This window comes from Thalassophryne amazonica, chromosome 5 (genome assembly GCF_902500255.1).
Source record: "Thalassophryne amazonica chromosome 5, fThaAma1.1, whole genome shotgun sequence".
NCBI classification, from domain to species: Eukaryota; Metazoa; Chordata; class Actinopteri; order Batrachoidiformes; family Batrachoididae; genus Thalassophryne; species Thalassophryne amazonica.
The window spans coordinates 36056004-36080211 of NC_047107.1; the positions used below are offsets into that span (position 1 = coordinate 36056004).

The following is a 24208-nucleotide window of genomic DNA, read 5'->3' on the forward strand; positions in this document are numbered from 1 at the left end:
TACGAAAAGGAATTCGTAAGAAGCAAGAAGAGACATATCGAAAAACTGGACAAACTCTTAACCAAAACAAAAGCTAACAGGGACACAACAAAACACGCAGCTGTGCCAGACAGTTGGGTAAAAAACTACTCACAACATCAACTCACACACACAGAAACACAAGTATTAGCAAAAGGACTCAACTATGCAATAACACCGGACACAATACCATACGAGGATTTCATTTTATCCACGGAATTAGCTTATCAATCCATACACGATCAGGGAAAGAAATCAGCATTACGCAATGAGGTAGCAGGCATTCTCAAAACCGCACATTTACCACCCAGTGACATCACCAAGGAAGAAGGGAGAGCCATACATACATTAGCTAAACAGGATGATATCATTATACTACCAGCAGACAAAGGTCGCACCACAGTAGTTATGGATAGGGACAGTTGCAACAACAAAATGGACATCCTGTTTAAGGACCACACCACATACCACACACTGCAAAAAGACCCAACACAACAACTAAAAAGGACTCTTAAATCATTACTCAAACCCATGTTAGCTGAAAACAAAATAACTCAGGACTCATACAACCACCTGGTGCCCACAGCCACCATCACCCCCCGGATATATGGCATGCCGAACATACACAAGCCTGACACACCACTCCGCCCCATTGTCGATAGCATAGGATCCGTCACTTATAACCTTTCCATATCTCTTGTAGAAATCATAAAACCCCTTCTCTTACTCACTGAACAGAACTGCAGGAACTCACAACAACTGGCAAAGGACTTACAACAAATCACCATAGGACAGGATGAAATATTCATATCACACGATGTCATATCACTTTTCACAAAAACCCCAGTAGAAGCCACACTCAACATCATACACAGTAGACTCAGTAAGGACAAATCACTCCGGAAACGAACCAAACTCAATTGAAGACATCATGTCACTACTCAGATTCATTGCCACATCCACTTACTTTCAATACAACAACACCATATACAAACAGACTGAAGGCTTCGCCATGGGAGACCCGTTATCAGCCATTATGAGCGGGTTTTTCATGAAGCAGCTGGAACAACAAGCCATATCCACAGCACCAGCAGATTGCAGCATATCGTTTTGGAAAAGGTATGTCGACAACATTCTAGAAAAAATAAAAACCGGACACACACAACAGCTCACAGACCACCTCAACACCATAGACCATGCAGGCAGCATCAAATTCACATATGAAGAGCAAACAAACAATGAAATAGCTTTTTTGGAATTAAAAATACACCACAACACAGACGGCAGTATCAAACTTAAAATACACAGGAAACCCACTCACATGGACCAATATTTGCTCTGGACATCGGAACACCCCACAGAACACAAGCTGTCAGTAGTCAGAACACTGTACAACCGGGCCACCATAGTCACAGATACACAGGACAGGGAAGAGGAGGAGATACACATACACAATGCACTCACAAACTGCCAGTATCCACAATGGGCAATAGAAAAAGGTAAAAAACAGGTACAAAACACAGAAAAACATGTACAAAAGAAGAAAAAGAACACTCTCAACAAAAACAAACCAGCCATAGTCACATTGCCATATATCAGGGGGGGTCACTGAACGCATCCAAAGAGTCATGGAAAAAATACAACATCAATACACCGGTCAAACCACACACCAAACTCAGACAGCTTCTAGTCAGGCCCAAGGACAAGATAAAACCAGAACCCAAATGTGATGTAATATATGAAATACCATGCCTATCATGCAACAACACATACACTGGGGAGACAGGGAGACAATTTGGAACAAGGAAGAATGAACATCAAAAAGAATGTGAAAAAGAGAAGCCAACAGACAAACAAGAGCAATAAAAGAACAAGCCCAGCAGGAAAATCTCAAATCAGCCATATCCGACAATTGCAAGAGAAAAAATCACATCATGGACTGGACCAATGCCAGGGTCATACATGCTGAAAGCAACAAATACCACTGCTGGATCAGAGAGGCCATCAAGATCCGCAAGCGAGGTCCAAGAAGCATGAATCGTGATGAGGGGGCCTACACCCTATCACATACATGGGATGCCGTCCTGGAGAAGACGTCAGACAGTAGGGGGCGTAAGTTCCCCCTGCTATCTGGCCAAACCAAGAAGTAGCAGCCTACAAGACACGTCACTTCCCCATCTTGTGACGCTTCTGAGGAAGGCTACAGGAAGTAGCCGAAACATGTAAAGCAGGTAAAACAATCTTCCCTAACTTAAGAAGACGGTACGAAATTTCACAAACGACAAAAAAACCTTATTTTACCTTTACCCCTTTGGGGCCGACACCGTCATGTACGATGGCTAAGACCAAGCTTTACTAAATTATAAATAACTTTTGAATGATATGAAATATAAACTTACTTTTTTTTTGCTGAAAAGTTAACTCCGCGGACTTTCGAGCCAGCCATCGGCCATCTTTGTACTCCTCATAGAAGGTGTGTGATGACGTGCGCAATGTGAATGTCCAATCGGAATTGGTTCACCATCACATGGTTTTCCAAAATCCAATTGTAGGGCAGATTTACCTCACATGAAAAGCCAAAGATCATTTTCAGGAGTGATATGTTACTAGTTGGCCCGTTTGAATAGCCCCCTGGGTATTCCAATGAGTGCATACTATTAGTGCATACTCAGTGCGCCCTGCGACATTAAGCACAGCGAAAGTGAAAGCAGACTTTGCAGACGGAGAGCCTCTGATGACAATCTCACATGCTCAAACAAAGAGTGTGTAACTATCAGGATTGCTCCACTAGTTTCCATGTGAATGTTACTGGATAACTCTGTTGATTTCTCTGCTTAAAGCACTGTTTACCATATCAAAATAACAAAACGCATATACCATTTCGTATATATTGTTCAAAATGTGCATTTGTGTTTTATTGTTTTAACCTTTTATTGTACAGTCTTTCACACAAGACCTCAAATTACCTTTATAAAGTGTCAAAACAGTTGTTTATTATTGTTTGCTGTGTGTTTTGAATAAATGTGTGTGGGAAAATTATTTTTCGATTTATTTTTTCCTTGCCTATTTTTGATTGTAAACCTTTATTACACTTATAAAACACAACAAAAACATATATATTCTGAAAGCACAGGTTGTCCTGAAAAAAAAAGAGACATAAAACTTGATTGTGGGATGCAGGGAGAGTTGTTAACGGCAATAATAAAACATTTATGCCAGGCGAGTGAACTGTCCAAAAAATGCCCTCGGACCCCAGAGGGTTAAATCCTTGGACACAATCACAGTAGGGTTTCTGTAAAAATAATGAACATGAAAATAAAGCTGCTTGAATGACCCAGGCAATCAGCTGACTTGAATCCAATAGAAAATCTATGGAAAGACTTAAAGATCAGAGTTCATAGAAGAGGTCCACGGAATCTTCAGTATTTGAAGACTGTGTAAGAATGGGCCAAAATCATACCTGAGCAATGCATGCGACTAGTTTCTCCATGCAGGAAGGCATCTTGAAGCTGTCATTATCTACAAAGGCTTTTGTTTAGTATTAAATACATTTCAGTAATTATGTTGAATATTTTTTCCCTGCGTCATTACATTTTATTACACATAAGTTAATTTCTGTACTTTTGTTTTGGTTTCTTTGCATCTATGGATTACTTGGGTTGTTAGACACCTGGTGAAAACTTCATGTCAGTTGCACCATTAGAAATAGATTTACTGAGAAAAATGGTGATGTGTCCAATACTTACTTTACCCACTGTAGATGATGAACAGCTTATGATTTGGCCATTTAAAATACATAAATAAATTAATCTTTTTTTTTTTTTTGGCTTTAATCCCTGTTACTCTAATGAAGGGTCACATGGGTGGGGGGCTGTGACCGATTCCAGCTATCATAGTGTGTAAGGTGGGGTACATCCTGGACAGGATGCCAGTCTACTGCAGGGCGACATATAGACAAACAAACACAACCGCACCCTCACTCACACTTGGGCCAGTTTTTAAAGTTTCCAGTTCACCTACAGTAACCTGCAGGTGTTTGGAAGTGGGAGGAAGTAAATCAGAAAAGACACGCACATCCAAGATGTGTAAAATGGCATGCTGGATCAAAAATGAGACAAATATCAAAACAAAAATCCGCACAGCCTGAATGCTCCCATGCAAAAAGCTTTATTTGGACACCAATAATAGTAGTGACATCTCGGGCGCTGCCATTCTTCAGACATGGGAGGAAGCCATAGTACCCAGAGGAAACCCATATGAACACGGAGAGAACATGAAAACTCCACACAGAAGGCCTAGGTGGGAAGAGATCCTATGACCTTCTTGCTGTGAGACCATAGTGCTAACCACTAAGCAACCATGCCACCCAATTTCTGTACACAACGCAGAATGTTTTTTGTTTTCTAGTAAGGTAATATTTCATTGCACGTGGCTATTTAGAGAATAATGAGGTTTGTAAGAAATCATCAATTTTACACTTGAGATACAGTACTTTACACAGCTTCAGAGTTTTTCAGAACCAAAGAGAACATCAGCGACCCACAATCTTTACTCACAATTTTCATCAGATTTTATAATTGTTATTCTGTTATATGTTATTATAAAATATTTACAAATGAATCCTCCAAATGGCGATACAAGCAAATACTTACCAAGGGAATGGCTGGACTTGTCCTTCGCCTTAAACACGTCTGGAGAGCTCACCCACGGCAGCAATGCGCTCTCCTGACTGAGACGCACCAGGGACGCCACTGCTTCCCCTGCAGTCTCTTCAGCACTCACGGAATCATCACACTCTGTCAAAACAAAAACGCCTCTGCTAACCAATACAAGCAGCGCCTCTGCTAACCAATACAGGCAGCACAGCTTCCCTCACATCACTCACACGCAAAGCAGAGGAGACGGGAACATCACAGTGCCAGGCGATTTCAAGTAAATCACTCTTTCTACAGGAGTTAAACACAGAGAGTGACGGTTGAGCCACAAACTCCTCCAAATTAAACGTAGCCATTACTCACCAGACCACGAATCACAACACAGCTGATCCCACTCACAGCCGATTCCACACAGCTGACTCACAAGACGTTGTGCGCACATCCACGAAATCACCCAATCACGCCAATTCCGCGCACCCATGCTCCAATCACAAGGGACCACAAAAGACAAAAACAGAACACTATAACCACTCAGTAGCCCACACAATTATAAAAGAATCCCAGAACCCCAGAAAGAAAAAAAAAAACCTAGCCTATCTTCTGGAGTTTGCCAGGCTCGAGGCCACTGTGAAGCCCCGAAAATAAGAAACTAAAACAAAAAACGGGCGCCTGATGGAATGGTGAACAAAAATCCAACAAGCTGGACACCCCCTAATCTAAACTGGGATTCACAACAAAAAACAAAGCCACAAAAACACAAACACACCCACACCGGCGCGCACCACAACCTCCCACATACACATAGACAGAGAAACGTTGTACATTACCACAGAAACCAGCCCCCGATCCGGTCCAACCTGGCGGCAATCCCGGACAAGCCCCCAAATCTGTTACATGCCACTGTCTAGGGCACTGGCAACGCAACTGACAGATACAAAAAAAAGGAAAAGAAGGAGCGAGTGGAAGGTGCTCAGAAAATTATAATAACACTTTATTATTAACAAACATAACAAAAGGAAAGAAAAATACAACAAAAGGTTAACGAAAGAAAAACATGCTGCAGCAGAATAAACCCAGACGCTCCCAACTTTGTGGCACACTGGACTTTTATACTCCCAGCTGGACATCAGCTGGCAGGTGCCGCTGATCAGCTGGGCAGATCTGAGAAGTGGAGGCAAGGCAAAAATCAACATCCGTAACACATACTAACACTTTGTCTCTCTTTCTCATTTTTGTCTTCTCAGGTAGCAGAAAGGTATACCATGCCGACAAGTGATGGCCCTAGCCACCTCCCAGTGTTTGTGGCTCCACCCCACAGCAATCACCTCAGGTCTCCAGGTTATGTTCCTGGGCGGGTGGCACCAGTTCGCTTGCCACCACCGGCCAAAGCTCCACCACCTCCACCAATTAAACCTCATGTTCCACTGCCAGAGCACCGGGCCGCTTTCCGGGTTTCAGAGGAAACTCAGCATAGAGAGCATGCTCGAAACACTCGGAAAAGAAAGAACACATTAATATGTTTTGGAGTGTCAGCGGGGACCTTTTTTCTCTTACTCATCATTGTCTTCAGCCTCAGAAGTGGTGATGTTTTAGATGGTCAGTGTTAAATTAATAGTCCAGAATTGTTGTTGTTGTTATTACAATTTGCTGAATCTTGTGCATTGTCATAAATTTACATTTTTCAGCCTAAACTCTATTTTTAGACTTTATTTTTTGAAAACCACCTTTTTTTTTTTTATCAGATTTCATCGGCACATTATGTCAGGCTTGACACCTGGCCCCAGAGGTCACTTGCTGTGGTGGGCAAGTTGGGGTTCAAGTCTTTTTGCCACATGGCAAGTAAACTAACCAAATAATCCAACTATATATGCTTCTGGAGCCTTAAGAACATCAATGCAATATGTTGATTTTTATAAGAGTTTGTTCTAAATGGGCCTGCAAATTAAGTTGCCACATTGAGCAAGAGAGGTGCACGGAGCAGTAGTCCGCAAGCAGCATTCACCTGCCAATGTTGAGCATTGGCAGATGAATGGCTAATTAATGTTATTGGATGGGGTGGTAAGAAACACTCAGAGCAGACTTCTTCTTATCGCCACTGAAGAGGCAAAAACATCATTAATGTTTGGTTGCATGGCCAGTTTTCCCTGTGGAGGTAAATATGCACATTCACCTCAGTAAATGTAAATAAACCTCGTAAGATGAATGTAATTAGCATGTTATTGTGGTGGTGGTGGTGCTGCTGTCCACTCAGTGATTATGAGTGAAAAGATGGCCCACAGCACATCTAAAAATAGCGCTTAGGTTGAAAAATGTTGAACTTCTCCTTTCAAGAGTATTATCCACTGTGGCAATAACTTCAAATTTGCACTTGAAAATAATTGAAAAGTGTATTTGCCTGACAGAGGACAGTACTTGGCTCAGGTGAATAGGCCAGTGGGAACGTATGTTTGTGTGTGTGTGTGTGTGTGTGTGTGTGTGTGTGTATAGTATTATATTATTTGGTGTTAAGACATGAAGTTCTCTTAATTCACATTGATTTGTCACATTTACAGAAAATTGTCCAGACCACAATCCATCCCTGAGTAGCTGGAATCCAGGCCATCAACCAGACAAGGCTGTGGTTGTCAGGAAGGGAAACTTATTACGATTAGATTCTTCTGCTACTTTCCGTTCCCTCACCATCCAGTCAGGAGGTGAGCACTTCAGGGTGGATGAGTTGTTAAACAACAGTTTGTCTTGATTGTTACAATGATAGATCAACATTTGTTCTGGTATTTCCTCTCAAAAGTCAAGTGAAAGTTTCACATATCAGTCCAGTTTTTTGAGGGCTACATATAAAATACAAAAACTCATGTTTCTCTCCTTGTGGTTTCCAACAGGTCAGGTTGTTTTTGCAGATGATGCTGAAGGTTCTAAGAATATAACTTTGCGAACGCAGCATATCCTTATTGAAGATGGCGGAGCCCTTCACATTGGTGCACCCAAATGTCGCTACCGTTCCCGTGCCACCATCGTTCTTGTTGGCCGTTCTGATGACAAAGCAATCCCTGAAGTCCCTGGCCTGGGTCGTAAGTTCATTGGGGTCATGAGTGGTGGAACTCTGGAGCTTCATGGTTCTGAAATAGTTTCCTGGTCTCTGCTTACTCGAAGCATTCCAGCTTCTGGTTTGGTGACGGGGGGTTATGCCTTCCAACGCAACTTCAGCCGAGGTATCAATCTACGTGTGGTGGACCAAGACACAGCTGAAATGCTATTACAAGAGCGCTATGACACACATGACTCTCGTAATGACAGTAGAAGGCTGACACAGCTGCTTCGGTCCTTGCCTGCGGGTCGTATTGTTACACTGGCTGTAGGAGACTCAGCTGTTAAAAATCTTCTTGATGAAACAAAGAAAGCCATCGAAGAGAAACTTGGCAGCAGCTATGTCTATGATCTCAAATACAGGTAAGTAGTTCCTGTTCATGAATCAGAGCATGTCTTATAGGCTTGTACTTGACAAAAAATGTTTTATTAGTCTAGAGGCAATACTGTGTAGAAGGTGTAATTACATTAAATATAATCAAAATAGAGTGCCCATAGTGTATTGTAGTAACTGTAAAAAGTAATGACTTAAGTCTTGACAAGAATTTCATATCAGTTACAAATAAATGCATATTGGTAGTTTCTTGATTCATTTATGTCTGTATAGACTGATTGCTAGGCTAGGGAGTTCCATCCAGGACCCAACGTAGTTCCGTAGTATGCTGGATGCTCCCAGACCTAAAGAGACCTAGTTTCTTAATTGTTTGTTTTTATGTGCCATTTTCTTCTCATGTGAACAGAAGTCGGACGCTTTACTGTTCACTCATAGTGCTACACAAATTTTTAATTCATAATCTGTAATCAGATCTGTTCAACAACTGGAACACAAACAGTGAAGGCCTGAATCGTAAGTCCAGCTCTGGCCTTCTGCATTATGGGATGTTGTGCAGACCTGCCCTCTTCAGCACTTAGTTCACAGTCCCCTTAGTCCAGCAAGCAGTGTCTGTGTCAGTCATACAAAATATGCCTGAAGTGGCTAGGTAACGTGTGATTGGTTAAACCAACTTCCCTTATTTTCAGGATCATAGATTGGAATGGTAGCCTGCCCCGCTTCGTTGGGTGGAGGCTGTAGCATTTTGCCTTTTTCAAACAGTTATGAAATCCATTTCCTGCAACTTCATCTTTTCATGTAATATGAAATTACAAACTAAGGCATTGTCCACATGGAAACGGATGCAACCTTTTTCTATGTCATTTTTACACACTGTTCCATAAACACTGCACCATTTCATGAAATATCTGTGTGCACATGAAGCCACTGAAAACGATGCAGTATATACGCCGGGTCTGTATGTGGTGCTGTATCACTCCCAGTAAAAATGAAGGAGTTAAAATAAAGCCTTTTAATCTGAGCTGTTGCATCCTTTCAGCTGGATTCATCATCACAGCCTGCCGAAAACTCTTATCCACGTGAGAGGCAGGCAATGTCTGGAAATACTTGAATTCCTTATTGTGGAAATTGCTTGTGAATAAAAGCAGGGTGGGGTCTCTTGGTGTTTGTCTGCTCTGGGTGCATTTCTCAGCCCACTCCTGCGTGTACTGCCACCAACAAGAACAAAAATTTACTCGAAAAGCTGAAAGTCTTTCCTCAAATTATTGTTCGTGTTACAACGGTCCCTTTAGTCATGCCAGCCTTCACTGCGGCCATTATTCATCTCTTCAGCATGCTGCTATTGTTCATTGTGAAGGCTAGATGTCGATATACTCAGTGAGAAAATTCATTATAAAATGTTTTTTCACATTATTACAGCCAGGCCTGAGGTTAGAGAGGTGGGTCTGACACGTTGAAGCATCACGAGATGGCACTGCTTCACGAGATTTCACAGGAAAATAATGGTGCCCAGGAAAATGGCACAGCATGGTTGGAAGCTGACAAATATTAATAAATTTAAGTGTAAATTATCTCTGCCACACACAACTTCAAACCATGACAGACCCTGGCTTTTGGATTTGTTGCTGATAACAGTCTGGATGGTCCTTTTTGGTCCAGAGCACATGGCATCCATTTCTCTGCCCCCCCCCCCAAAAAAAAAAGAATATCTGGAATAGTGATTTGTCTGATTACACTACGTGCTGACTACACTACATGTTTCCACTGTGTGATGTCCCTCCCAGATGCCTCTGAGCTCAGAACAGTCGACACTACTTCTGGGCAAGATTATGAGGCTAGTTTTTGAACAGTAAAGTTTTAAGTGTCATTTGTGAATGTAACTCAGTATTGTAGTGCTTGGAAAAGGTTTCCCAAAGTAATCCCTTGCCATGTGGTTATATCAGCTGTTGAAGTATGGTTCTTGTTGAAGTGACATCTGAGGAATCAGTGTTTATGAGTCTTAAGTTTAGGAATGTTAAAAAGTTTGCATTTTTCTCCATGATGTGTTCCTGCTCAAAGATCTTTAAGAGTGTTTGTTTATTCCTGGTCAGTTGGGAGTGATAAACTTTTTAATGGATTTTTGCTGTTCATCTCATCACCTTTTGAAGTCTCAGCAGAGGCTGATTCAGCTCAATGCCACAGCTACAATCTTGTTCCAAGACAGTTTGGTTGTTCCCTTGAATCTTTCCTGGGTCATTTCCTTTTTGTTTCCGCTGTCCTGTTTTCTCCCTGAAAAGGAAGGATATACCAGAACACAGGGATCTGGTTTTCAGGATTTGCGTAATGTTTGGCAATTGAAGAGGTTTTATGCTCATCATACGTACTTCCTGAAAGGAACAAATACTGAAAGACATAGGGTATAATCCTGTCCACGTGACCTGCATATTATCTGTGCTGTTGATGTGAAATCACTTAAACAGATTTAATATACATGCATGTTTCTTTCAGTGGCAAGTTTAAAGAGGTAGTTACTGAGTTATTTTTAACTTTGGTGAGTTTTTATGCTTGACTGACTGAAATGCTCAGTGTTACATTTTACCAAGGCACCACAGAGGTTTTTTTTTAATTAAAATCACCTGACATACACTGCACAGGGTTTTAAATACAGAGATCAGATGATCATGCTCTGTGTCAGTAACACAAGCTCTGTGTACACTTTGCTGAACTTTTTATTGGTTATTTGAGAGTGAATTTTGAATTTTCCAAAAATGCCCAATCAGTAGACAGTCTTGTGGATAGTTTAAACTCAGTGCTCAACACTGCACTCAACATGATTGCGCCACCTTTATTAAAACCACGCCCCCCAAAACACAGTCACCTTGGTTCAGTGATTACTTGCGTGACCTCAAGCATAAGGCTAGAGGTCTAGAATGGAAATGGCGTAGTTCAAAATTAGAAGTATTCCACCTTGCGTGGCATGATGCTATCTTAGACTATAAGCATGCACTACTGGCTACAAAGTGGACCTATTACTCTGAGTTATGCTTGTTTTTGTTGATCAAATCAAAGTTCTTGTTCGACACGGTGGCAACACTTATTCATGGACAACCATCTGTAGTTCACTCTCCTTTTACAGCACAAAATTTCCTGGATTACTTCGAGAAGAAAATAGAAGACATTAGTTTGAGCATATTCCAGCATGCCTTAACCCAGCCACTACACCCTGCTATTGAGGTTGGTGCCATTACTGGGGTATTACCTAGATTTACAGAATTTGACAGTATCTCACTAGGTGTGCTGACAAAACACGTAATGTCTACTAAAGCACAACCTGCTTATTTGATCCCATATCAACAAAACTGTTTAAACCTCTGGGGTCGACGCCGTCGTATACGACGGCTAAGACCAAGCTTTACTAAATTATAAATAACTTGAATGATATGAGATAGAAACTTACTTTTTTGATGAAAAGTTAACTCTGCGGCCTTTGAGCCAGCCATCGGCCATCTTTGTACGTGTGCAATGTGAGTGTCCAATCGGAATTGGTTCACTGTCACATGGTTTTCCAAAATCCAATCGTAGTGCAGATTTACCTCACGTGAAAAGCCAAAGATCGTTTTCAGGAGTGATATGTTACTAGTTGGCCCGTTTCAATAGCTCCAGTGAGTACATACTATTAGTACATACTCTGTGCGCCCTGTGCCAGTACGCACAGCGATCAGTGAAAGCAGGTGCACACGGAGAGCCTCTGATGACAATCTCATGTGCTCAAACAAAGGGTGTGTAACTATTAGGATTGCTCCACTAGATTGCATGTGAATGTTACAGGATAACTCTGTTGCTTTCTCTGCGTAAAGCACTGTTTACCATATCAAAATAACAAAACGCATAGACCATTTCATATATATTGTTCAAAATATGCATTTGTGTTTATTGTTTGAACCTTTTTGTTGTACAGTCTTTCACACAAGACCTCAAATTACCTTTATAAAGTGTCAAAACAGTTGTTTATTATAGTTTGCTGTGTGTTTTGAATAAATGTGTGTGGAAAAATTATTTTTCGCTTTATTTTTTCCTTGCCTATTTTTGATTGTAAACCTTTATTATACTTATAAAATACAACAAAAACATATATGCTCGTATTCTGAAAGCACAGGTTGTCCTGAAAAAAAGAGACATAAAACTTGATTGTGAGATGTAGGGAGAGCTGTTAACATCAGTAATAAAACATTTATGCCAGGCAAGTGAACTGTCCAAAAAATGCCCTCGGACCCCAGAGGGTTAAGCACCTATGGCCCACTCTTGGGCCGACCATGCTGGAAATGATTAATCTCTCATTAACCTCTGGATCTGTTCCTAAATGTTGCAAATCTGATAAACATTACTTAAGAAATCTAATCTTGACCCTAATGTATTGAAAAACTATAGGCCGATATCAAATCTATGATTTTGCTCAAATTCTGGAAAAAGTGGTTTCACGGACTTGTGGACTGCCTTACCATGGCTAATCTTTTTGAGCCACTGCAGTCTGCTTTTAGAAAATATCATTCCACAGAGACAGCTATCACTAAAGTGTTGAATGATCTACTTGCAATGGATTCAGACACCACTATGGTTCTGGTGTTGTTAGATCTCAGTGCTGCATGTGATACCGTGGATCATCATAGTCTACTCGATAGGCTGGAGAATCATTTTTGGATTACTTGGAGTGCCCTTGCATGGTTGATGTCATACCTGACCAGTCATTTTCACTGTGTTTTGTACAATAACACTACCTGTAACTTTAGTGACATGAAATTTCGGGTTCCCCAGGGGTCTTTCTTAGGCCCCTGCTTTTCTCCCTTTACATAGCACCCCTTGGGCACATATTGTGGCGTTTTGGGGTTACCTTTCACTGCTATGCAGATGATACTCAGTTATACATGCCGATAACTGCTGGTAATCTCATCCACATAAAATCCTAAGAAGATTGCCTTGCATCAGTGACAAGTTGGATATCTTTCAGCTTCCTACTTTTAAACTCTGATAAGACTGAAGTGATGGTTCTTGGTCCAGTGAGACATCTGCATCAATTTGACCAGTTAACGCTTTGCCTAGGCTCGTGTGTCATACATCACACTGACAAAGTGAGGAACCTTGGGGTAATTTTTGATCCCACGTTGTCCTTTGACCTCCACATTAGAGATATTACGAGGACTGCTTTCTTCCACCTCCAAAATATAGCAAAGATTCGTCCCATCCTGATTCATGCGTTTATCTCTTCTCGATTAGACTACTGCAATATTCTATTTTCTGGTTTCCCGTAGTCCAGCATTAGGGCTCTCCAATTGGCTCAAAATGCTGCTGCCGGAGTTTTGACACGAAGGACAAGGTATGACCACATTACACCCATTTTCGCATCTCTTCACTGGCTTCCTGTCCCAGTGAGATCAGATTTTAATGTTCTGCTACTAGCCTGTGAAATTGTTCATGGACTGGCACCTCCCTACCTAGCTGACCTGATTAACTCTACGTATCGGCCCGGGCTTTGCGTTCTCAAGGTGCAGGACTACTTAGTGTCCCTAGGGTGAATAAAAAGTCTGCGGGTCACAGAGCTTTCTCTTATTGTGTCCCTGCTCTGTGGAATGATCTCCCTGCATCAATAAAACAGTCAGATTCTGTAGAGACTTTCAAGTCCAGACTTAAGACGCACTTATTTTCCATTTCGTATGGCTAGCATACTGGCATAGTATGTTACTATGCTTTTTACTCTTTTAATTCATTTTATTAGGAAACTGAGCATGCCACAGCCTCAACTTTATCTAAATTCTGGGTCTTTTAGTGAAGCTTAGGGCTAGTGGCCGACGATCACCTTAGTATTTCTTCTGTTTTCTTTTTGCTTAATGCTTGACAAATTACACCGTATTTGTCTTTCTGATGCTTGATTCTGCTTTTTTTTTTCTCTCTCTGTTTGAGATGCGGCACCATCCAGAGATGGGTGTGGTGTCTGTTCTGGAAACAGTCCTGTGTGTTCGCTTTGTGAATTGTTTTGTAATTTATGTTTGTAGCATGGTCCAAGTAGAGGGTCACCTCTTTGAGTCTGGTCTGCTTGAGGTTTCTTCCTCAGAGGGAGTTTTTCCTTAACACTGTTACCCTGGGGGTTGGTAAGGTTAGACCTTGTGTGAAGCGCCTTGAGGAAACCTTGTTGTGATTTGGCGCTATATAAATGAAATAAATTGCATGTGCTAGGAGGAAATCCTTAGTAAGCATTTATGGGACAGCAAGCAGTAAAATGTCTCGTTAAAGTTACTGTGGTTCTCACATTCAAAAGGACCTGGGGGCAGTGGATGTTACTCGGAGAAAGGTTTGCTCTGAGCGGATAATATGGATGTCACATCAGTGAACAACACTTTTAAATAAGTCTGTGACTTCATTAAATTTGCAGGTCTGACAAAAAGGATTCAGGATTCAGTGAAGATGGACTGCTTCAACATTGTCGTCAATACGCAATGGTGCACATGTTATGCTTGCACTTAACATGCGCAAGTATATGTCATTGGTCGTTTCCATTGCAAGTGTATTTGTGCTTATCTGAATGCCCGTAGATTTGCTGGTCTAAAAATGGGATGTGGTCAGGCACAGTAGCGGTGCATTTGCATCATGTGGAAGCAGAGAGCAATTGCCCCAAAACACTGCCCAAAAGGTGGGCGTATTGTATTTGTGCTGTTTAAACTGCAATATTCAGGTGTGCCTTACATAAGTGGAGTGATGATGCATATACATTCTGCTTGTAAATGTTCTCCTCAGCATGGGAAGATAGACAAATTCTGATGATTTTGCACTTCTGAAACTGATTGCCACTTCTGGTTCTGGAAGAGTGCCGTGTTCTGCTGGATGTTTCAGCTCTCTAATAATAACCTTGCAAATAACTTTCTCTTAAATGGTTTAGGGTTTGGGTAAGGGCCAGGGCCAGGGTGGGAAGCACATGGCTTTGTGGTTGGCACTGTTGCTTCACTGCGAGAATTTCCCAGGTTCAAATCTGATGTGGTCTTTCTCCTAGTGTCTGTCTGGGTTCCCTCCAGCTGATGGAAACTCTGAAACTGACTGTAGGTGTGAATGTTTGTGTTGACCCTGTGATAGACTGGCAGTCTGTTCAGGGTGCACTCTGCCATTGCATCTGGTGACTGCTGGGATCTACTCCAGCCCCCCCACCACCACCACCACCATGACCCTAAACAGGACTCAGTATTTAAAAAAAAAATGAATGAATACAGATTTCTCTGAAATGAATAAAAAGTCTGGAAATTTAAACAATACTCACAGGTCTGTGCAATGGCTTTTCATACTTCCACAGTGTTCCAAGAAGCAAAATTCCAAATGTCTGTGTTGAATTTTAGAACTATCCACAATTTTAAACCGCACATAACATTTCCCAATGAAATTGAATTGAAAACAGCTATTAAATGAAATAAAAGTAAACAGTAATGCAAGAATTCATTATGTCATCTTAACTATTTCACCTAAAGGAGCTTTGGTGTCCACTGGTGCACTCTGATGCATTGACACAGATTTGTTAATTTGCTAGAAAACATCACACTTGAGTGCTTCTTTCCAGGTAGCAGTGTTCATGGAGTATGCTGGATCCTTTGTTCCTTTGGCTCCTCCCGATTTCATCCTGGGTCACCACAGCAGATCCGATATGGATTTGCATGTTGCTTTGGCAAACGTTTTTACGCTGGATGCCCTTCCTGACGTATCTCCACATTAAATGAAGAATGGGCAGGGGTGGTCTTCAACCAGGAATTTTCTGCTCTAGAGACAAGCGCACGAATCACTTGGCCACCATGCTGCCCAAATTGTCCTAAAAAAACAAACATATGTTCCATGGAGATGTTACAGCAATTTTAGTCATCCTCCCCGACTCATTCATGTGAGAATGTTGTGCTCATATTGATCCTTCTGTCTGATCTTTTGTCTTTTGACCAACAACACTGTATGTTGGTCTGCAGTGAATTCACCTTTGACCTATATATTTCCTATTCCTGATCAAACAATGAAGTTGTTAAAATGCTTGGGGATGTGTCAACAACAAAAACTCAAAACAGTCTTGTTGCTCTCTCATGCAGCCTGTGTGTGTAACTTTCTTGACCTGCTGGTTTAATTGCAGAGTTCACATTCAAACAGGCTGTATGTCAGCAGCCTAAGGACAAAAGGAGGCCCGTTGCATTTTCCCTGCGGGCAAATACACATAAAGTCACACACTGAGTTTGCAATGACAAAACATATTGTCAGATGGATCGCGTTTGTGTGTCAGAGGGGTACGTAACAGCACAGGGACATCTTTCATCTTAAAGATGTGTTTGGGCTGTGAATGTGTCGGCAAACACATTTATATTTGTGTGCGGGGGGTATATACACACAGGCACACAGCTGAAACTGATTTTGTAGGAAAACATTCAGAATCTGGAAAATATGTCCCATCATTTGTGCTTAAAGTTACTTCAAAGTTTTTTCCAGGATTTGAACTGTCACTTTTTGCAGGCTGTGCTATGAGTCACTCTTATTCATATTTTTGTCATCCTCATACCGGATGAAATCGAGCTGGAGAAGGTACCGTTGTGGGAAATCTGGAAAATTGCATCTGGCACAGTTTAGTATATGTGAAACTAGCCAAGTTGTGCCTCGATAGAATCCTGAGATATCTTCGTCGGGTTACCATCTTCTAGAATAGCAGAATGTAAAATTGCCTGCCCAGCTGTGATTCCAGAGATCTAAAAATACAGGCCTCTAACCATGTAGTTGGTATTTTTAGTTATTATATATTATGTGCAGTCGTATCTTCTGTCATAAAGATGTTATGAGCATTGTTGCAGGCAAATTTGGAAACTATTTAAAACATAATTCCAGTGTTTGTGTTAAGCTGTTATCTGTATTGTAGTCTCTAACTGAAAGGTTAAACAATGCCAAAGGACGTAAGGGTGAGGGACTGAAAATTGTACAGTCGTTCTGTACACTGGTCTGTAAATATTGGTTTATCCAAGAATATCAGCAATTCTTCAAAGCTGTGCTTAACCTATTCTGCTGTTGAAAGAGAACATAACAAACATCACGTCTGAGAGGCTCATTTCACAACATTTGAAATGTTGAAGCCAACTGCAGTGTCTTGTTTTGAAATCCTACACCCTTGAACACAACTCTTTCACCATACACACCCACCAGCTTGTTATGACTGTATTATGGATGGCATGGTGGCTTAGTGGTTAGCACTGCTACCTTACAGCAGAAAGGTCCTGGGATTACTTCCTGCCTGGGCCTTTCTGTGTGGAGTTTACATGTAGTCCCCGTGTTAACGTGAGCTCTCTGGGTGCTCCAGCTTCCTTCCACTTTCAAAAAAGTGCAGGTTTGGTGAATTGTAAAGCCCCTTTCACACCGGGTCTGCTTCGAGTTGCTTCCTGTGGCGTCATGATGATGCAGGAATTTCTGTGTCAGGTGCGAGCAGCAGGGGGCAGAGAGGAGGTGAGAAAGCAGCCTGCAGGTTCTCTGCACAGAGAAGTCAGAGTGCACAGTCTGGCTGCAGACAGACTGCACTCTGATTTCTCTTCTAGTTTATATTTGCTCTTGTGCTGAGCTGCAGGTCTGCACTCTGAGTTCTGTTATAGTTTATCTTTCTTCATTTGACTGTGAGCTGCGCATGCGCGTAAACGAACCATCCGTGAGTAAATGTGGAGATGTCTGGAGTTATACTTGATGTGGACATGTCCTGTCTCTGGCAATCAGTCTGTGAGCAGGACTTATGTCCTTTTTTGTCCTTTTTTTAAACACAGTGATGAAAGAGTTTGAGGGGAGAACTTTTTGAGCGTGTAGTTTCACTGCATTGTGTACACGATATAAAAACAATCCTGTGTGATTTATACTGCAGGAACAATGGAACACAGCAGGAATCATAAATTGGTGTCGGGTAACGTTATATTGTGAGGGTCTGGCTTCCAGTCACGTCGAGTACCGTCGCGTTGCTCTGACTTGTGCTGAAACCACTTAATTTCTGCGTCGGGCACAGGAAGCAAAAAAAAATTAAACGTTTAATTTTTGGCGTCCGATTTGCTTCGTCCTTTGTGTCCCTCATGCTGTTGTGGCATTGAGCTGCATCGTCTCTGCACTGGGTTGCTTCCATGTGCTGTTGTCATGACAATGCACGATGCAACTCGAAGCAGCCCTGGTGTGAAAGGGGCTTAACTCTGAATCTAGTGTAGGTGCGTATGCAGGTGTGAATGGTTTGCGATAGACTGGCATCCTGGCTCTCATCCTATCTTTGCTGGGATAGGCTCCAGCATTAGCAAATTAACATGTTATTCTATGAAGCACAAAGAACTCAAGAGTAGACCGTTTCTTTTCAAACCACTGAACAGACAAAAATGTCAAAGTGGATATAAATGTGTGTACATTCACCTCACTCATTGTAATTAAATGTTGCATACATTTATAAAACAGTTACCCTTTCCTTCGCATTGCTGTTCTGGCTGTCCCACAAAGTCCAAAGAAGTGGAGTGCCAGTAATATGAAGGCCATTCCTGCTATTTTTTGAGCATAGTCTTTCAGTTTGAGAGCATGACTTGTTAATTTCACTTGTTCTCTAAGACCCAGCACATCCTCTTCGTTCAGTTCTTCTTTTTCAGCAGGTGACATCCATCTTAATGATGCATTACAACCACCTTTTGCTCTAGAGTGTGAATCATAGTACCTCATTCAGATCAATACACAGAAAAAGCTTGTCACACATGTAGAAGGTGCCACATACAATAATTCAGTATTTTTTTTGGGGGGGGGGGGGGGTATTGAAATATAAATTGCAAGACCACCCAAACAAGTAAAACAAACAAACAAACAAAAAGAGTAGTATCTGTAGTCTGGGAAAATATGGTATCTGTTACATCTCTCAAAAGTTCCATAAGAATGATGAGACTACTCTGCTGACAGTGGAGCTCGCTGTTCTTTAGGGTAGCATTTTCTGTGTTTAGTGCAGTTTTCTCAACATTATCTTTTGTCAGTTATCGCATTATTTCCATCATACATTCCTTTCAGTAGAACCGCTTAGGTTTTTTGATAGCAAGACAGACTAGGCTAAATGATGGGAGTGCAGCAAGGACCCTCTAAAATTAAATACTTTTCTGTTTTTGTGTTTGTACAGCATCAGACAAATTTATGTTTTTGTTTTAATCTTTAGGATTCAAACATGCAGAGACTGTGTACATCATGATATCTATGTTTTATGAGTGTTAAGATGTGTGAGCCAACCAGCTTGTATTGATAAGCCTGCCAATCGTAAAACTGTGATTGACAAGACCATATCTGTCATTTACTGCAGTAATGTTCAGTCATCTGTGTCAAACTTGTTGAAAGATTCACTTATTCGGGAAGTGACATTTGCATGTGTCAGAGGATTTGGCGTAGGAGGTCAGAAGTCCCCAGGGATGGGATTGGGCAGTGAAATCTGGTTCCAGTGTGGCACCAACTATATCGTTGGTGTCTACTGGACTAAATAAGAATGCAGATTTTTGATGCCACATTATGCCCAAGCCGTTCATTTAAGGTCCTGTTCACACCTGCATATTTTTTTTTGTCCAGTTAAAATAGACTGGTTTGTTTTTGTCTAGGGAAAATTTGTTTGGGCAAGTGTGAATACACTAATCCCTATCAAGTGTGGAACAAAACAACTGCACTGTGGCCACTGAGATGAGATGCATTTGATGTGGTCCCAAATGAACACTGGATTTGTTTAAATAAAAAGTTAGTCACATCAAATGTGAATAACCAGCACCATTTTAAAAGTATTGGTCTTGCAACAAACAAAACAACGCTCCTCAGATAAGAGCATTGAATCATTTTTTGTTACTGAAAAACATTCTGTGGAAAGTTATGGAATGGGAATTCAGTCTTTGCTGTTGTTTTTTGATATGGATGAGTGAAGGTAATCAATGAAACATCTGAAACACATTTCTGCCTGTCCTTTTATTTTGGCATTTTTCTGCAGACAAGCGTGGGCTCTGGTATCAGTGGTGGATGGTGGTAACACATCATGCACTGAGGACGTTAGAGAACACGAGAACCACAGTACAGGAGGAAGAGCTTTGGCAAGGCGGAACTTCACCACTGTGGACGGAGTTGGATTCTCAGTCACCGCCTACAGTGAATGGAAGAGTGGTGAGAAACTGCACACAACTAAATCAGTTCAAAACTAGTTGAACATATTGCATCTGATTCTATTAAGATAGTTATCAAAATTAATCAGCTGCTTCTTTTGGTGCATTATTTGGCCCTTCTATCAGTTTGCATAAGTGTTCTGTTCTGGATGTTGTTGGTTTGTTGTTTTTCAGTGTCATAGGAACTGTTCACATGGAGAAGACCCTTCAGGCTTGAATAACAAAACCTTTATAAGATGGTGACAGGGTGAAGAATGTGCTTTTCTTCATGTTCACAGTTTTACATATACGTCAACTCAACAGGAAAGGCATTCCTGTGCATATGTGGGTAACAGGTGTTTTTGTCTTGATGCCATTGTAAAAAATGAGAAGTTAAACACAAATATGACTGTGTTTTTGATAAGGGACCAAACACTCCCATGAGTGTGTTTTCATTGTTTGTTGGGCACTTGCAGGCCCACGTTTTTGTGGATGAGTTGTCATTGTGTAGCTTCAAAGGGAATATCTCACTCCAGTCAACGCTATCTTGAAAAAAATTCTGTACTACATTATAAATAATTTCTTCCAACTCTTTAACATGTCTGGGCACTGACACAGCTGATGAAAGTAAAATAAGCCTGTGGCTGAAAAATGCACAAGAGATTCACAGCCAGTTTTATCCATAATCATTACGTAACGTCAGGTACCAACTTGTGCACGTAGCTGTCTGAGAGTCATTCCGCCTGTGTCCAGACCAGCTCAGTACACACAGTCAGTCCAGTTTGGTTTTTGTTTACAAATGTAATAGGGCTTTATTTTGGCTTTCAGGTCAAATTGTTGTATTTTGTGGTCAGTATATATCCATCTCTGCCTCTTTGGAAACCATGGTGTATTTAGGAAAAAACCAAACAAAACCAAAAAAACATTGTGTGCGTCTCAATAAGATTGAATAATAATAATAATAATTACAAACCCTGAAAGTGCTGTTGCTGATTTCACTCCTGTTTGCACATATAGCCATGCAGAATTATTGTTCAGTTGTGTGGTGCTGTGATTTACCCACAATAAAGGGCATTTCTGCACCAGACTCACCGGCTCCCAGTAGCTTAGCTTAGGTTTTAGTCCACAGTAGACACAGCAATAGGCCACCGCAGTCTCGTTTGGGGGTGGGTGCTAAAGGGGTAAAATATGATGCAATTTCTCTACTTCCTGGGTACCAACCATGACATTTTCAATGGGTTGTTGGGCAAATTACACGCAAATAAAGTGATGATGCGATGGCAGAGTGGACATATGTTGCGGTTTGTTTATGATCCGGAGCTCATACGTATCGAGGCAGTTTGGCAGGCGAGACAACGGAGCTATTCTGGTTAGCTGTGCAAGCTAACACTTACCGACACAACATCTCCCACTCGCTTCGTCTTTTCTTCTCCACTGGGAACTGAAAACAAAAAAACTTCGCAATTGCTTTGGTGATTACAGTGGAAAACAAAACGGTACACCATTTATCTGTGTGAAGTTATGCTGTGTATATATGAAATGGAGGTCCGCGTAAGTGGTCAAATCCTGCGATATCACGGAAGGTTCAAATGAGACTGCTGTCTTCTATAACACAAACATCTGGAAGCTGGTCCGGCTCTCCTGTTAACAACGATCACTGTCGTCACTCACCATCATGTTCCTGTGATTCTCCATGATCAGATTCGCCTTCCTCTGTCAGACTTGCCGGTCAGTGTCCACATGTTTATGACGTAATTTCTCAGGGTTTAATATCCTAATTCTTTAATCATTAGAATTGTCTGTTCATTTGACATTTCATTTACCAGTGATAGGTACCCTTAAATGTAAGGCCCCCTTTACACAGGACATTGGCAGTTGTGAGTCTGTCATGCAGTTTAAAACATGCCAGATCTGCAGAGGCGATGCGAAAACACCTTTCTGTGTAACTGCTTCAGCAGCCATTGCATGTGTTATCTCACGTGGAGTTTGTCTGCTACAGATGATGTCACATTTCCACGGAGCTCTGCAACTTTTTTGACACACATGTTGGATTTGGAGTGGTTTGCCTCATATTTCCTCATAGTTAATGCGTGCGCGCGCGCGCGCACGCACACACACACACACACACACACACACACACACACACACACACACACACACACACACAGAGAGAAAGAGAGATTTCCTCATAGTTTGTGTGCAGAGAGAGAACACTGTTAAATGGTTAATTTCTCATGCTCGTCAGTTTGGATTTATCTGGTGTGGGTGTGGATGTGTGTTTCCCCATCATTCATGGACAGCGTCAGCTAAATCTGCAGAAAAATGACATCACTGGACAAATTAACTCCTTTCACTGGACTATCCACAACTGGAAAACAGTTGACCCCATGAAAAATATACAACCCCAATTCCAGTGAAGTTGGGACGTTGTGTGAAATGTAAAGAAAAACAGAAAACAATGATTTGCAAATCCTCTTAAACCTATATTCAATTAAATACACCACAAAGACAAGATATTTAATGGTCAAACTGATAAACTTTATTGTTTTGTGCAAATTTTTGCTCATTTTGAAATGGATGCCTGCAACACATTTCAAAAAAGCTGGGACAGTAGTATGTTTACCACTGTGTTGCATCACCTTTCCTTCTAACAACATTCAATAAGCATTTGGGAACACTAATTGAGAACACTAATTGTGAGTGTCATGATTGGGTATAAAAGGATCTTCCCCAAAAGGATCAGCCATTCACAAGCAAAGATGGGGCGAGAATCACCACTTTATGAACAACTGCATGAAAAAAATAGTCCAACAGTTTAAGAACAATGTTTCTCAGTGTTCAATTGTAGGGATTCCATCATCTACAGTCCATAATATAATCAGAAGATTCAGAGAATCTGGAGAACTTTCTACACATAAGCAGTAAGGCCAAAATCCAACATTGAATGCACGTGACCTTTGATCTCTCAGGTGGCACTGCATGAAAAACCAACATCATTGTGTAAAGGATCTTACAGTGTGGGCTCAGGAACACTTCAGAAAACCATTGTCAGTTAACAAGTTCGTCGCTACATCTACAAGTGCAAGTTAAAACTCTACCATGCAAAGTGAAAGCCATACATCAACAACATCCAGAAACACCACCGCCTTCTCTGGACCCGAGCTCATTTGAAATGGACAGACGCAAAGTGGAAAAGTGTACTGTGGTCTGATGAGTCCACATTTCAAATTGTTTTTGGAAATCATGAATGTCGTGTCCTCCGGACAAAATAGGAAAAAGACCATCCTAATTGTTCAAAAGCCAGCATCTGTGATGGTATGGGGGTGTGTTAGTGCCCCTGGCATGGGAAAATTACACATCTGTGATGGCACCATCAATGCTGAAATGTACATCCAGGTTTTGGAGCAACACATGCTGCCATCCAAGAAGGGACGTCCAGGGACGTCCCTTCTTATTTCAGCAAGACAATGCCAAGCCACATTCTGCACATGTTACAACAGCGTAGCTTTATAGTAAAAGAGTGTGGATACTAGACTGGCCTGCCTGCAGTCCAGACGTATCACTCATTGAAAATGTGTGGCACATTATGAAGCGCAAAATACGACAATGGAGACCCCGGACTGTTGAACAACTGAAGTCGTACATCAAGCAAGAATGGGAAAGAATTCCACCTAGAAAGCTTCAACAATTACTGTACATTAAATTCACTGTGGACTCACCACAGTTTTGCCCATTTTTTTTACCCATGAATTGTCTAATCCAGTTTGATTCACAAAATGTTGTGTGGAGCTTAGATCAAAAGAAGACAATAAGTGAATTTTCTGAAGAGGTCAACAGTCACGTGACTTTCTTCAGTCCCTGCAATGGTTTTTACAAAAAAATACAAATGTGATGTGTGGTGTACCCCAGGGTTCTGTTTTGGGCCCAATTTTGTTTTTGATCTATGTTTTCCCCTTGGGAAAAATTAGCCAGGAGTTCGTTGATGT

General features: G+C 41.3%; 1 protein-coding gene across 2 annotated transcripts in view; it reads left to right on the forward strand.

Moving 5' to 3' along the window:
• cemip2 (cell migration inducing hyaluronidase 2) overlaps positions 1 to 24208 on the forward strand; it is a 107495-nt gene that overhangs the window by 30296 nt on the left and 52991 nt on the right. Inside the window, exons 2-5 of one of the 2 annotated variants that reach the window (XM_034170005.1) lie at positions 5918 to 6269; positions 7226 to 7366; positions 7553 to 8120; positions 20075 to 20244. In XM_034170005.1, coding sequence (XP_034025896.1) covers positions 5936 to 6269; positions 7226 to 7366; positions 7553 to 8120; positions 20075 to 20244 — 1213 coding nt within the window. In that variant the 5' untranslated portion in view covers positions 5918 to 5935. Of the gene's footprint in view, positions 1 to 5917; positions 6270 to 7225; positions 7367 to 7552; positions 8121 to 20074; positions 20245 to 24208 lie in introns of those variants that run through there. The other variant, XM_034170006.1, reaches the window with a different exon arrangement.